Source organism: Pongo pygmaeus, chromosome 14 (genome assembly GCF_028885625.2).
Source record: "Pongo pygmaeus isolate AG05252 chromosome 14, NHGRI_mPonPyg2-v2.0_pri, whole genome shotgun sequence".
Taxonomy (NCBI): domain Eukaryota; kingdom Metazoa; phylum Chordata; class Mammalia; order Primates; family Hominidae; genus Pongo; species Pongo pygmaeus.
In genome coordinates this window covers 116,464,316-116,479,250 of record NC_072387.2, presented here as the reverse complement: position 1 = coordinate 116,479,250, position 14,935 = coordinate 116,464,316, and the positions used below count along the sequence as shown (strand labels likewise).

Below are 14,935 nucleotides of genomic sequence, written 5' to 3'. Positions count from 1 at the left end.
GACTGGCAAGGTGAATCTCTTATAGCAAGAGAGAACTTGGAGAGTTTTATCTCATCTTTTGCCTTATTAATTTGTTCATTCTTTAATTACACAGACACCTATTGAGCACCCTACTTATGCAAGGTACCTGGTCGGGGGTCAGAGGGAGGGTCCCATGGTAAACAAGACAGACTCAATCCTGGAGGAGCAGAAATGGCAGCCCCTCGCGGGGCTGTTGGCCCCACCAAAAGGGAAAGGTTTCACTTTAATAATACATGGGTGAATCATTTTTGTCAATAGGCAAAATTCTTTGTAGTTAAAAAAAAAAATGTGATGGTAGGAAGGAAAGGGATGGGCAGAGGGTTAAAACAAAAGACATGCTCTCCCTAACTCTAGATTGTAGTATTGTTATGCTTGTCACTGTAGCTTAATTCCATTTCTTTGAGTTTTTTCAATGCCAAGGCATTCCCTGTATGATTTACGTGAGCCTTTCATCTCTGCGATTTTTCCCACTCAGGTAAATGAGCAAATGGATTTGAACACTCATATCTAAAACAAGAGAGAACCAGCTGGAAATGCCCTTTGAATTTCTTTCTCTATGAAAACCATTTTTCTTTCTGGTGCCTCACCTATAAATAACAGGAGTTCCACCTTCCTTTATAGACTCTTGCTAAAAGCATGGTTTGGAACAAGACCGTACAGGTGCACACAAATTACAGTTGGGAAAGAAACCTGCAGTGCATCTTGTCTCTGAGGGTTATGAAATCCTCCTTTTAGTAATGGAGCCGGCGTGATCAAGCCAGCAGGATGAAATTTGGCATTTGTGAGATCACACCCCTTCTCACTTGCCCACTGTACATAGCATCCCAGCCTTACTCTTCAAATCTCCACATTTTTTCTTATCTAGCTACAAAATTCATAGGCTGATTTTTTGGGGGGGTGTGTGCGGGTTTTTTTTTTTTTTTTTTTTTTTTTTTTTTTTGGTAAGTAAAGACCTGCATTTTTATTTTGATATAGGTGGTTGAGTTTTGTCTTTAATTTCATGGCAGAGATTTAACTAGTCTCAACTTTTGAAAAGACAACAATGATATTTGGTGATCACACACTTAAAGTTAGACTTCTAGATGATTAATACCAAAGTAGATGATTTTTTAGCCTCAGCCAGTTATAGGTATGCCCCTCTGTGAATTGGAGGCTTTTATGACAGTGAAAATCATGGCACAGATAAAAATTAAATAAATACTTCTGTTATTTCCCCGAAGAAAAAAAAAAAAGCTTAAACTATGAGAATACTGTCTTGGAGCATTTTAAAATAAAATTAACTTTAGCCAGCAGGATTTTGAGCATTATATCACAAATAAAAAACAAGATTAACATCAAAAGGAGTCAGTTTTCATTCAATTGTGCAGCACTGTGGGCTGTGAAATTTAATATTATTTTGACTCATATGCTAATTGTAGACTGACAGAGGAAAATGGATTGTGTTTAAATAAAAGGATACACAGCATCACACGCAGCTGTATCAAATACAAGTTGAGGTCTTTGGGCCAGGAACTGGGGGCTCTCTAGCTCTGTTATTGCAGATTCAAGTTTGACAAATAAAACTTTCCTTTAGACTGTAGTTTAATTACTTTTTTTCAAAGGTATGCATGATGAAGAGACACAAAATACACCTCACCTTGAAGAGTTGCTAAACTGGTTTGTGTGCCTATCAGCTCACCATGTGTTTGAATTTCTGTGCTTCTCATCTTTCATTTTCTTGAAAAGATTTTGCTTGTCATTGGTGTGAATTGTACCCCCCCACCCCCACCCCCACCCATCTAGTCTTTGCTCTCAGATTTATAACACTTTAATGGTTCCAAATTGTATAGCCTGCTCTTAGACCCCTTTTCTTTTCCTTGAATAAATCAGGTTCATGTTGCAGATATTTGTTTTAGGAAAGTGTGAAAGAAGGGGCACCTGCAAAAACAGGCAATTGTTCCAACACACATATACATTCAAATTAAAGCAGAAAATGTCAATTAAAGCCTCCAATTACTACCTTATTTCTTGGAGGTTTAAAGCCGCTGAGAAGATAGTGGTGCACTCGCTGGAAGTTTTAAGGTAATTACTTTTTACTCTAAGCAGTGGTATCTGGTAACCTAATTCCGTATAAACCTGACACCCTATCACTACACCACAGTATTTCTCTGATTTCAGAATAAGTCTGCGTAGAAACTTGTTCTGATGTTAAAGTGCAAAAGGGGGCAGTAAAGTGCTATCCACAAAAAAGGAAAAAACATTTTCCAAGTATTTCTTATTGCTGCCTGTGTCTTTCGTAGGCCCTGCCTTTATTTATTCATTTTATAACAAAACTCTTATGTTTGGGGCATTGAGAGAATACCTTATTAAGCTGTTGCAGCAATCTAGCATTAAATGGAAGACATGCAAGACTGAAGATCCTGCCTGTTTATGAAGTGTGCCATCAAATTCACATGCTCATGATGCAAAGTCCTTCTTTGGGAGTATTTGTATTCCCAAGTGCACAGAGCACTTCGGAAAGGAGCCTTGGTCTTTGGTGTTAATGCTCTTCTAGCTCCGTATAGACGTGGCGGGCCCAAAGTACATGGTGGGGTGAAGGGTCAAGGGTTTGGGCTTATCCAGAGCAGCGTGCATCCTTTGTCAGGAGGTGACTGGAAACACCAGCCAATTACAGCAGAACTGCAGACTGCTCATCCGCATTCAGAATTGCAGACGAACCAGTTTGCACTCTGACTTCTCTTCTTCACTGTAGGCTTTGGCATTTAATTAAAAATTAAAGCCTTTTATGGAAAAAGTACATGTTTTCCAAAATGGGGTAAATTCGAAGTATACTTAGTACAGAACACTGGCTTGGGAATAAACCTGTGATGTTATATGACTTTTGGTTTGCAACTGCTAGGCTGAGCCTCTTTGTAAAGTTGGGATTTAGAATCTTTGAAATGTTTGTACAGTTCAATGATTAAGCATAAATTGTATATATTCCCTATTTTTCACTTATTTGAGTAAACAAGTTTGTTACTACAGCTTCTGTGGACTCAGAGATTTATGTATTAGATCGGCCACAACTTCAACTAGGGTAATTTTATTTATCTGCTTGCTAGGGAATTGCATCAAAAGTTTAAGTCTGTAAGCGTTAAATATTTTAAATGCTAATTTTTAAAGTCAGTTATGAAAGATAGCACAAAGTTTTTCTGAAACTACATTAAAAAATAATGTTTTAATCTTATCACAAAAACATTGACTAGCACAAAGAAAACACAGAAAGCTAAAAATCATTCTAAGTCCACCATTCAGTAGTCCAAAGTGGTCTCAAGTAAAGGCGGTGTGTGTGACCATTTGTTTATGGTTGTTTCCGTGCAGTCAGCAAAATAAACAGAACAACATGCCATATATTATTGATGTGTATGTTTTCAACTGAAATTAGCCATCTGCTTACAATGATCATATACACTAATGATATAATTTTGAAATGAAAAGAAAAATAACATAATTCTTTGTGGAGAGTAATGCGAATTGACTTATGAATCTCGCCCTGCTTGGCAGTTTGCTCCAAAGGTAGAAGAGCTTTATGTGTGGGCCTCCTCCCCCCACACACATTTATTCCACTTGCACGTGCACCAGCATCCATGTCAGGACTCACCTTGTCCTGTTACAGGAGTAACATGGCCCTGATTCTCAAGTGCATGATAACTGCCATAATTACGCATAAATATTAAATATTTAAATAGATCTTTACGTGTGTAATATTAGGTAGAAGTGGCTCTGGATCGAATCTGATGCTTTTTAAATAGAAGCTTTCCCACAGCATTTCCAAGCACTGTCATCGTGTCTGTCTGCATTTGGGGTTTACCTGGCCTAGTTATCTGTCTGGACGTAGAAACTGGTAGTTCCTGTTTGTATCTTTTTTGTTCTGATCTCTTTATTCTGTGTCAGCTAAATATTCTTGCAGTCAGTTACTAACATATTAACTCATCCTTGTTTGGAACCTTTGGCATTTCCTTCCGTGGTTTCTTTCCGTGGATCTGTCGCGTCCCTCGGGAGAGCCACCAGGTATATTGTCACACATTTCGCGTGTATTTTCAGAGACTACACCAGCATCAAGTGGCCCCCCAGCGGTTTGCGTTTTCTTCCCGGTTAATCTACACTCTTTGGCCAACCTTGAGAAGATTTGTAAGAAGGCATCAGATGTTTGTGCTAAGGTGCGTGTAGTATGGTCAGAGGAAGAAAGAAGCAGGGAAAATGGAGTAGCCGTGGGTGGGAGGGGAAGCAGGGAGTGCAATTTCGGGTTCACTACACAGCTCTCCATAAACTTCTCCACTGCTGGCTTCCCACGGATCCTCCTATTACACTGGGCAAAGTGCAGAAATAGGCGACCACTGCCTCCGTCCATTTCACAGGCACCCTGTGAGACCCGATAATGCAATACAGGTCAGCAGAAAAGTCCAGACTTGACATCCCAACGTGCCATGGTCTGGTCTGTGAATGAAAATCACATGAGGTGACCTCTGAACTCTAAGTGGCTGGTTTATGTTTTCAGTGTATTAGGCCCGTGTTTTAAACAAGCATGTGCTCGTAGTGTAGGTTAAAACTTTCTGTTGTCTTCATTAATTATGCTGTGTTCTAGTCTATTAATATTTAAGAACATTGTGTTGCATAATGACTATTTTTTTTTTTTTGGAGACAGAGTCTCGCTCTGTTGACCAGGCTGGAGTGCAGTAGTGCGATCTCGGCTCACTGCAACCTCCGCCTCCCGGATTCAAGCAATTCTCTGTCTCAGCCTCCAAGTAACTAGGATTATAGGCGCCTGCCACCATGCCCAGCTAAGTTTTGTATTTTTAATAGCGACGGGGTTTTACCATCTTGGCCAGGCTGGTCTTGAACTCCTGACCTCGTGATCCACCCGCCTCAGCCTCCCAAAGTGCTGGGATTATAGGCGTGAGCCACCACGCCTGGCAACATAATGACTATTTTTTAAAGTTTTTACAATTATGACTGTGAAGTTGAAATGTCTAAATTATTAGAGATCCAGTTTAGATTACTAAATATTTATGTCTGATTGAGATGATTAGACTTAGCCAAAGTATCCATGTAGAAGTATTAGAGTCTAGATTGGTGAAAAACTTGAAAAAGCTTGGATTAAGTTCAATAGGTAATCCAAGAGTAAAAATAGATTCCAATATCAGATCTTTTCACCATAGGCATGTTAAATTTGGAAGCCCTACTTGAGTGTTTCCAGTTTTTTCCACATTATGTTGTCTATATTTGATTCAAAGGCAGGGCATCTATTGTCTTGCTTAGGACTGATTCACTGGGAAAAACCATTGGAGTTGCCTGTTTCCACTCAGTATGCCTCACTCTTAAGAGCAGCTTCCCATGGTTCCCAGGGAGGCCCTCCAGTGGGAATGCACCAAGCCACACGCCATGGCCTGGGAAGCAGTCCTGAACATGGAGATTCTCTTGATGGAAAGGAAGAGGCAGCCTTCCCCTCCCAGGAAAACAGTAGAGAGCCTGCTCTGACTTTGCTCAGAGACGGAACTGGTCTGGCTCAGTTCTCTCTCCTGTGTGGGACATGAATCACTTTTGGTGGTCTTTGCTTTTTATTTGGGCTTAAAATCAGCAGACTTTATGAAATGACACCTCTCTCTAACCACTCTCTGTCTGGGCGAAGTTTAACAAGAACAGCCTCCCCCCATGTGGTATGGGTTGTAACTGTGGCGGTTTCCCTCTGCTGTTTTTGGTTACAAGATGAACATTATCTGAACACACAGAAAGAAATCTGTATTTGGCATCCATAATGGAAAGTCAGTTTAGCAATTTAAAATTAGCCAGTTATCATCATCATAATTCTTTTTAACACTTTCAAAGTCAGCATAGGAGAAGTGTATTGTTGAATATTACAAAACATTTAGGGCATAGATAGATGTGCTGTGTAGTTTGATTTGTTAATGAGTCTAAGCAATCAAAGTTAACAGAATTCAAATATAAACCCCATCACTTCCAAAATAGGAACTCTGTTTACTGACTTGATTATAACATATGGAACTCAGTTGTCTTCCATTAAAAAATGATAGTATTAGGAAACTCACCCCATTTGCTTTTCATATATATTCTGCTGTTTGCATAATTGTCTGGAGTCCATATGTAATATTAAATGTAAAACACAAATGCCATGTAGCTGGTCTGTTTCTTCCTCACGTTTTGGTTCCTGGCCTCCTGGGGAAGGGTCGCACATCTGAGCCGTGGTCTCAGATGACTGCCTCAGAAGAAGCCTCTTCCCTTCAGGCACCACTGATGTGTGCTTGGTGTGGAGCTAGGCTTTCCCTGGCTCTCCATGTGACGCTTACATGTGCGTGTCTTGATTTCCCTTAACTTCATGGCTTATGTATGAACAGCTTGATTTGGGGGAAAAAATGGGTTTCCCAACGCCGGGGTTATAATTGAATGTGCTGCAGTCAAAACTGAAACGTGTGCAGAGAAAGGGGGCTTTTCCTGTCATGCTCATTGGGCACCAGTGTGTCTTCACCTGTTTTGTGTGTTAGGTCCATGCGTCATGCTGAAATGAAGAACATGGGATGCATGGGGCTTTGGACGGTGCTGAGCCAAAAGCAAGTGCTCAAAAGCAGCTGTGTTTGTATTATTAGTGGTTCTGGAGGTGGCTGATTGCCTTGCATTTTAAGTAGAGAGGGATTGTAGAAGACTGCCAATACTTACAACTTTTTCCAGAGAGAAAGGGTCAGAAACTGCATCTGCAGGGCTCCTTGCTCTCCAGAAACGCCAGTGTGCCTGGGAGGGCATCTGTGGAAATCCAGTCTCTCCTCCTCCGTGTATCCTGTCCTGACTCAGTGGTTCTGTCTTCAGAATGCCTGTCATCTCCGTGATCTGCAAATAGTGGTACTTAATTTGACTTCAATTTGTATAAATATTAGCTTCTATTTGTTCATTCCTATTTTTTGTTCAACTAATATATTATTTATTGAGCATCTACTCTGTGTCAGCCCCTTGGGCGTTTAATACTGAATTAGTCACATGTGGGACTTGCCTGCCCTCAGGGAGCTAGACTATAAATTCCTAATGATCAGCGGTCTCCACTTTTCTGTCACTCATAACGTCTGGCACAAAATAGGTTACTTGAGTTGTTACACTCACAGTACTGTTGTTTGCTGCCATGGTGCTTTAGAAGTGTGAGAGTTCCCGGGAGGCAGAGTCAATAATGCAGACTGCACGTAGTGAAAACATGGCCAGGAGAGCTGTAGTTCAGGCTCTCAGCTCAACTGCACTCTGTCCACTGAGAAGCCGTAATTTCTTCAATTAAAGTGACTGTGTGCTATGGCTGTTTACATATACGCTTAAAAAGTAAAAGCTACTAAACCACTCAAGGATTGGGGCCTTTTGTATTGATTTAATTAAAGGAACAATCATTGTTTTAATGAGCTCTAGAAACAATTACTTTTGAAGAGCCGAGGATCAAATTCTTGCCTCACGTTTTGCCACAGTGTGTTCTGAAAGGTGAATTAATGCTTTTGGAATCATCAGGAATAGTGAGTTCTGTCACGATTTACTTTTTATGAGCATATCAAATATGCATATTGAAATGTGAGCCTCCCCGCCACACTTCCATTTTGATAAGCATCCCCCTGGTTTGCCATCACTGACCATTATAGATTTTTAACAAAGTTGGACAGTATACACTGAATGAAAACTTTACATCAAGGAAGGCCTGGCGTGTTTGTAAAATGAATTAAAAGGCTCATTAAGTGATTTATGTGACTTACGCCTTCTGAAAATATGGCCTCAAACACAGAGATCCCCAAAGCCACACCGACTCCTGCGTCCCATGTTCTCGACCTCACGGCATCAGCACCAGCAAGAGCTGTCGCTGAGACGGTGAGTGATGAGAGTCAAGAGGAGTGACTTGCATGGCCCGGGAGGAAACCTCCTGTGAATCTTTAGTTAAGCAGGAAAAAAAAAATCCTCATGAAGGAAACAGGATCTTGGGAGCATTTTGAATGTAGAAAGAGCTTACTGAGCCAAACTTGAGACATAGGGTGTAATGTGGGAGAGTTTTAAGATTTGCAGAGATGTACAGCTTGGGAGGGGGTGTAATGCATTTTCTTAAAAGAGCTGAATGAATGGTTGAGGAAATGGGTACATCAGGCTTGGTTAAGGATCCTAATCTCTGAAGACTGGGAAGCCCCCAGGGCTTGTAATTTAGGAATACTTCCCTTAATAGTAGCTAACCCTTATATAGTGCTGGCTGCGCAGGCTGCAGAAGGAGCAGATTAAGGATAGAGAAGGTTTGGAGTGTATGAGAAACCCAAGACAGGAATTGACTCCTGGTGTTTGTAAACCTTAAAGATGTCCTAAAAAGGTCAAAGAATAAGTCAGGAGAAAAAGGAAATGTCAAGAAGATGATCAATTTAATGTTGATGGAATTTAGTTTGTACTTACTGCCCGGCATCTTGCCTGAGGTTTTTAACCTCAGCAGCAAATCAGAATTACTGTGTGTGTGTTGGAGGGGCTGGGGGAGATAAAGAAATTAGCCTCATCCACAAACATTCTGATTCAGTCTGTTACTTGAGAAACTGAATTGTGTTTTGTCCATAAAGAAGATGAAATTGTCTAGAGAGAATACATTGCCATTCACAAGGTTGAGGGGATACCACAGAGAGGCTCCCACTGTGATTTGCATTTGTCAAAAGTTCTAGAGAATTCTTCAACAGTACACACATGGTTGTTTTAAATATATCATTGTTGTAAAAATTCGTTTTGAGTTCTGTTTCACAGAAAGTTTTTTTGAATGAATGAATGTCATATGTCCTTGCTAAAGGAGCTCAGTTAAAAAAAAAAAGGGACCATCCTTCTCTTTTGGGGGTTGTACAGTAACACATTCCCAAGAAAGAGGTAACAGCCACATACATTTTTCCTGCTGAAAAAGAGTGCGGGTTTTTAATATGAATCCATAGTATGATTTCTGTTATGTTTTGTGCTGCTTCATAACCACACTCATGCACTTTTCAGAAAATTAATACCATTCATTAGCATAAATCATAAACTATTCCCTTGGTATGGGTTTGAAATTGGGGGTGCGCTATCATCCTTGCTTTATCTCTTAGTGAATTATGACCCTGTAGTCATCATGGCTGGTGGGCGTCTCTGGTTAAAGAAAGGGTTGGACTGGAAGGATTCAGAGGCGATTCTTTGTTCTTAGGCTTTAATATTTTAATGAGCCTGCAGGCTTGGCTGCTTACGAACGAGCTGGGATTTCTAAGTGTGTTGTTAGTGTTAGCACTTGTAGAAGGATGTTCATTAGGAAGTTCTTGTTTCAGTTTTTCAGAGAAACTCCCCATTAAGAAAGATCATTCAGGAACATGGCTACCAAGAAAGAGGAAAGGGAGGAGGAGGGAGGCTTTTAGCTATAAGCATTAAGGGGATATTGTATCAGTAGTCTTAGTTCTAAAGATTTGCTTCTGAGAATTAATTGGAGCAAATACATCTCAAGGGAAGAAAAAAAAAGATTTGTAGAGCAGGGACAGTAGTTGTTGTCCTTGCAAGTAGAGGACTCTTCATTTTGCAGCTGAATCAATACCACAACTAATTATTTCTGGTTATCTTTTATGCATTTGTAAGACATTTCTTTTGTTCAGTGTAATAAAAAACCCATTGTTTGATCAGTGACTGACTAATTATGATAAGTAATTTGAAACATTCTTGATGAAACTTGTCTGTTAATTAACATCAACAGCACATGGAAACTAACAGGACAACAAAGTATTAGTGGATCCACTGTTCCCTCCAATTGATGAGCTCTCTCTGTGGCATGCCCAATAAACTAAAGCTGCCAATGGTTAAAAAATAACAAACATGTGGGAGATCTGACTCACCGTGGAGGAAAAGTTATTGTAAAGTTACACAAAGGAGTACTGAAATATTACAAGCGAGGGGGTGGTAAAGAAATGTCAGCAGGTAGCCTGATCCTACAGCTTAGAGTAAGGAAAGTGGTTTCTTTCTGTCTTTCCTTTTTCTTTTAAAGCTTAATTCCAAAATACATTCATCCCATATTGATCTGAAGTAAGAGACTTTTGATAAATAAAAGCGTGAATCTGAAAATGTGTAGTTTGGGATTATCGGCATTGCCTGGCTATCTTGTAACTGTCATTAATACTGTTAATTTTTATCAACTCAATGGCTTTTTTTTCTTATGCTTTTAGATTTCTACCTGGACAAGGACTGGTACTATACCCACAGATAGGAGACAAATTGGATATTATTTGCCCCAAAGTGGACTCTAAAACTGTTGGCCAGTATGAATATTATAAAGTTTATATGGTTGATAAAGACCAAGCAGACAGATGCACTATTAAGAAGGAAAATACCCCTCTCCTCAACTGTGCCAAACCAGACCAAGATATCAAATTCACCATCAAGTTTCAAGAATTCAGCCCTAACCTCTGGGGTCTAGAATTTCAGAAGAACAAAGATTATTACATTATATGTAAGTATCATTTTATTCATTTATTTTATAGAAATTAAGATAAGCTATATAGGTTTGTATCAATTTTTTGTTTCCTTAAAATTATTGTGGCAAATAATTTGATGAAAATCTTTGCTGAAAAATTGTCCCCCCCCCTTTTTTTTTTTCAAAGAAAACTTCATTGAATTTGGGACCCTGTGCTACCAGTATTCATTAAGTATACATACCCAAAGAGAAAAAAAAAAACACTAGAATTCTTAATAGTATTGAAATAAATGTATTATATGAATATATTCAGCATCTCTACTGACAAAACCATTTTTAAGGACCATTGGTGGATTTTGATAGGTAAATCTTGTGCATTGCCTTTTCTCTTCACCCATCCATCCATTCATTCACTCATTCATTTCGTATTTATTCTGTGCCAGAGACTGTGCTTAAGGGCTAGGGATTCAGCAGTGAAAGGTGGTAAAATAGCATGTTTTCCTCAAGAAGTTAACAATCTAGAGAAGACGGAGCTCATAAATTAGAAAGGTGGGGATGACAGGTCACATTAAAACCAGATTCAGAAGAAAAAGATGAAACTTGGTTTGCTCAGTGAATTACCCTTTTTTGCATACATATATAATTTGACACGCTGTTTCAGGAAGAGATGGTACGTATCCTTTGGGTCATATCTGAGGCTAACTTGTGAGGATGTGAAGTCAGCTGATGAGCACATTTGGAGCCCACGCCTACTATGTGCAGATCTCTCGTCAGCGTCATTCCCAGGGCCCCAGGTGTTGTTAAAGTCTAGGTGACTCAGACAGCTGTTCGCATCATTCAAGCAATGAAGTCTTTTTTCTTAATTTCTTTGGTTTAAAATTATACTCATAATTGGGTTGAATTTTCCAGTGGCTTGGTTACCATAGACTTTCAGTTTATTAGGGAACTGCTGTCTGCCACTGGTTTATTATTTGCCCCAAGGTGGACTCTAAAACTTTAGGTAGGAGACTCTTGGTGATCAAACTGAAACTCTTGCATCTCAACCTATCAGCTGCACTTTATTGTTATTTTATTTTTTTAGAGACAGGGTCTAGCTTTGTTGCCAAGGCTGGCGTGCAGTGGCATGATGACAGCTCACTGTAGCCTTGAACTCCAAGGCTCAAGTGATCCTTCCACCCCAGCCTCCAAGTAGCTCGGACTACAGGCATGTGCCACTGCACGCAGCTCAAGAGCTACACTTCAAAGCACAGAATGAAAACCTATTTTAAAGCCAACTTGATGCATAGAGTAGCTTACCAAGAATTAGTAACAACAACAACAAGAAAAAAAAAAAGAGAGAGTGGTAGAGTATATACTTAGTAAGGAATAATTATTATAAAATAAAAGCATTCTGAAATGAAACAGGTAGATGGGGTGGCCAAGTATGCAGAATAGTAGGGAAATCTTTGAAAATGTAAAATAGTTACCAGGTAAAATAAATGGAAACTTTAAGCTCTTGGAAGCCTAACAACGTATTTATATTAGTAAAGACTTTATCATTTTATTTTATTTTATTTTATTTTTGAGATGGAGTCTCTTTCGTCAGGCTGGAGTGCAGTGGCGTGATCTCGGCTCACTGCAACCTCCGCGTCCTGGGTTCAAGCGATTCTCCTTCCTCAGCCTCCCAAGTAGCTGGGACTACAGGCGTGCGCTAGTTTTTGTATTTTTAGTCAAGACAGGGTTTCACCATGTTGGCCAGGATCATCTGGATCTCTTGACCTCGTGATCCTTCCTCCTTGGCCTCCCAAAGTACTGGGATTCCAGGCGTGAGCCACCGCGCCTGGCCTTAGTAAAGACTTTTAAAGTAAGACTTTCTCAGTGAAAGCTACTGTTAAGCATGACATTCACAGGGAACTGAAACTGATGCCCCTGGGTAGGGTGGGAGAAAGAAGGTACTGGTATGGGAAGAGTGGACACACTAGAGATGAGATGCCCTAGGGCAGTGAACGCATGTCCCTAATGCGTGGATGCAGCCCAAGTCCACTGATAATGCCAATACACCCAGAGTCTCTCTTCTTACTTTAGCTTATGACTTCATGAAGAATGCTTTGCAAATTCTAAGTTCGCACTGGGCGCAAGTGGAATTTTAGTAAACATTAAGAGTTTAACCTTCAGTGTGAAATAATATGCAAGATATGCAAATAAATGTTTACCAACATCTCTTTGCTTAATGTAGTGAGCATTTAATAATTGCTTTTTATGAATACATGAGAGATTTGTATTTAGAAGCAGTTTAATTTGTAATTATAATATTAATCTACACAATAATGACATCTATTATTTTCTTTTTTTGGAAACTCTTCATACCACACTAACAGGTTCATTGCAGTTACTGAGCTACTCTGGCCATCAGAGCTCTCCTTAGAGTTATGATTTACCATGCAAAAGCATATGGTAGCCTGGGATAAATGAATCTTTCTTAATATAGAATTGAGGGTCTCAAGTTTGAAACTATGAGAGGCTATTTGAATGTTGCTTTGGGGGACTGTCATAAGGGCTGGGTGAAGGACTCAGGGCTCAGAAGTTTGCCAGGAAGTCCAGCTGAGACTTTCAGCAGAGTTGAAAGACTTGCACGATGGCGTAGGCAGAGGAAGGCGTTTCAGATACTTGGGAAAATATAGAAGCCAATTTCTCACCCACCCTACAGCAAAGCTCATTGATCTACAAGTTTCCCTAGAAAGGAAATGGGAAATGCAGAGAACAAATGTTAAAATAGTTTTAGAAATTAATATTGACTTTGTATTGCTTCTGCATAAGTTCCAATACACCAAAACAATGAATGGATTTTAAAAAGTCACTACTTTGCATATCAGACAAATGCACACACACACACACACACACACAGTGAAGCTCTGTACTGGCTTTTTTGAGAAGGAAAGTGTTTGAAGTTAGTAATTTTTATATCAGTACATTTATAAATAGTGCTAGGTAGCATGACGGAAAGTATTAAAATTTACATGTATATTTTTAACACTTCAAATCGTTGGTTCACTTTGAGACAGTAAATAATATTGGTATTTGAGTTCAGCTTTAATAAATTCTACATGGGTTTAACCCCAAATCTGAGTGTCTAGTTGGTAAGCGCCTTCAGAACGAGCAGTGTTATAATAAATATGTTATTGTGTGCTGGTTTCTTTCCATGGAGAGGAAAAAGAGATCTGATGCTTTGGAGGAGTGCTTGACTTTCCCCCAGTGAGGAGCAGTCCAGAGGGACTGACTTGCATTGGGGAGTACCCTACATGAACAGCATTTCAGAAGAATTAAACCAGGAACCTAGAGTCCTACTTGCTAGTCCTGCTTCCTAAGCTTAATGAGAAAGTCAATTTTATTTCTTTGAACTTTAATTTATTTCCCTAAAAAACACTTTTAGTATTGTCATTGTTCTGGCTAATGATGGCGGTCTCCTCCAGTTTCAAGCCACCTTAGGGCTGGGCATACAAATCCAATATAGGATCACTTGTTAGTGTGGTTTCAAATGGACAGGATCCTCTGTAAATTCTTTAAAAACATTTAATTTGATTTGTGGTGTTACCTGCTTTAAAATATAGTCATCACACTTGTGAGTTTCAGACGTGAATATGAATTTTTAATTTGAACTGTATTTTTAAACACACTAAGTATTCACTAAGTCCCCTTAGGAGATATGTGGCAAACTGATATGCATCCTCATTCGTTCTTCTCATAGATGGTTATTTGTTTTTTAACTTGTGGCAAAATTATATACGAATGGTCACCGACTTACAATAGTTCCACTTAAATTTCTCAACTTTCTTATGGGTTTATTGGAGTATTAAATGTATTTTCAATTTAATGATATTTTCAGCTTACCTTGTGCTTATCAAGTATCAAGACATAGCCCCACCTAAGTCACAGAGCATCTGTATGTGGGTTTTTATTCTTGTTTAGAATTGACTTTTTCAAGTGACCTATTTCAGTAATTAGCCCTGGGCCTGATTTGCATAATGAGATCTCCTAATCTTCAAGTGATGCAAAGATGGAGATATTATGGCCATGTGGTCTGAAGAGACCTTTTCTTTATTATGTTCAGATCTTTAATTGCCTTAAAAATAGAGTAGCTAATTTACCTAACCTATAGTTATTTCATTATTGTCGTTAAAGTTTTTTTTAATGTTCATGAAATAACTGTTCTGAAATTGCCCATTTTCAAGGGAAGCTGTGTCTTAGACTTACTAAATGCTCCAGTTGATACTGGGAAAGCCTTCTTGTGTTCGTAGCCTTTATCCATAGAGTTTTCTTTGCAGCACTTTCTATGCCTGGTTTAGTTTCTTTTCAGAGGCGACACCCAGAGCTGAATGAGTCAGCAGGTTTGGTGTGTTGGCCCTTTGCAACAGCTGTCCTTATGAAGGTTCTGTGGGCTGGTTATTCTACCTTCGCATAAAACCTTGCAAAATAACCCACAAAGAGGTTTTCGTCACACTA

General features: G+C 39.4%; 1 protein-coding gene across 2 annotated transcripts in view; it reads left to right on the top strand.

The window, feature by feature from the left end:
- EFNB2 (ephrin B2) overlaps window positions 1–14,935 on the top strand; it is a 45,184-nt gene that overhangs the window by 12,026 nt on the left and 18,223 nt on the right. For both annotated transcript variants that reach the window (XM_054446643.2, XM_054446644.2), the window contains exon 2: window positions 10,209–10,492. In XM_054446643.2, the coding sequence (XP_054302618.1) occupies window positions 10,209–10,492 (284 nt within the window). The remainder of the gene's footprint in view (window positions 1–10,208; window positions 10,493–14,935) is intronic.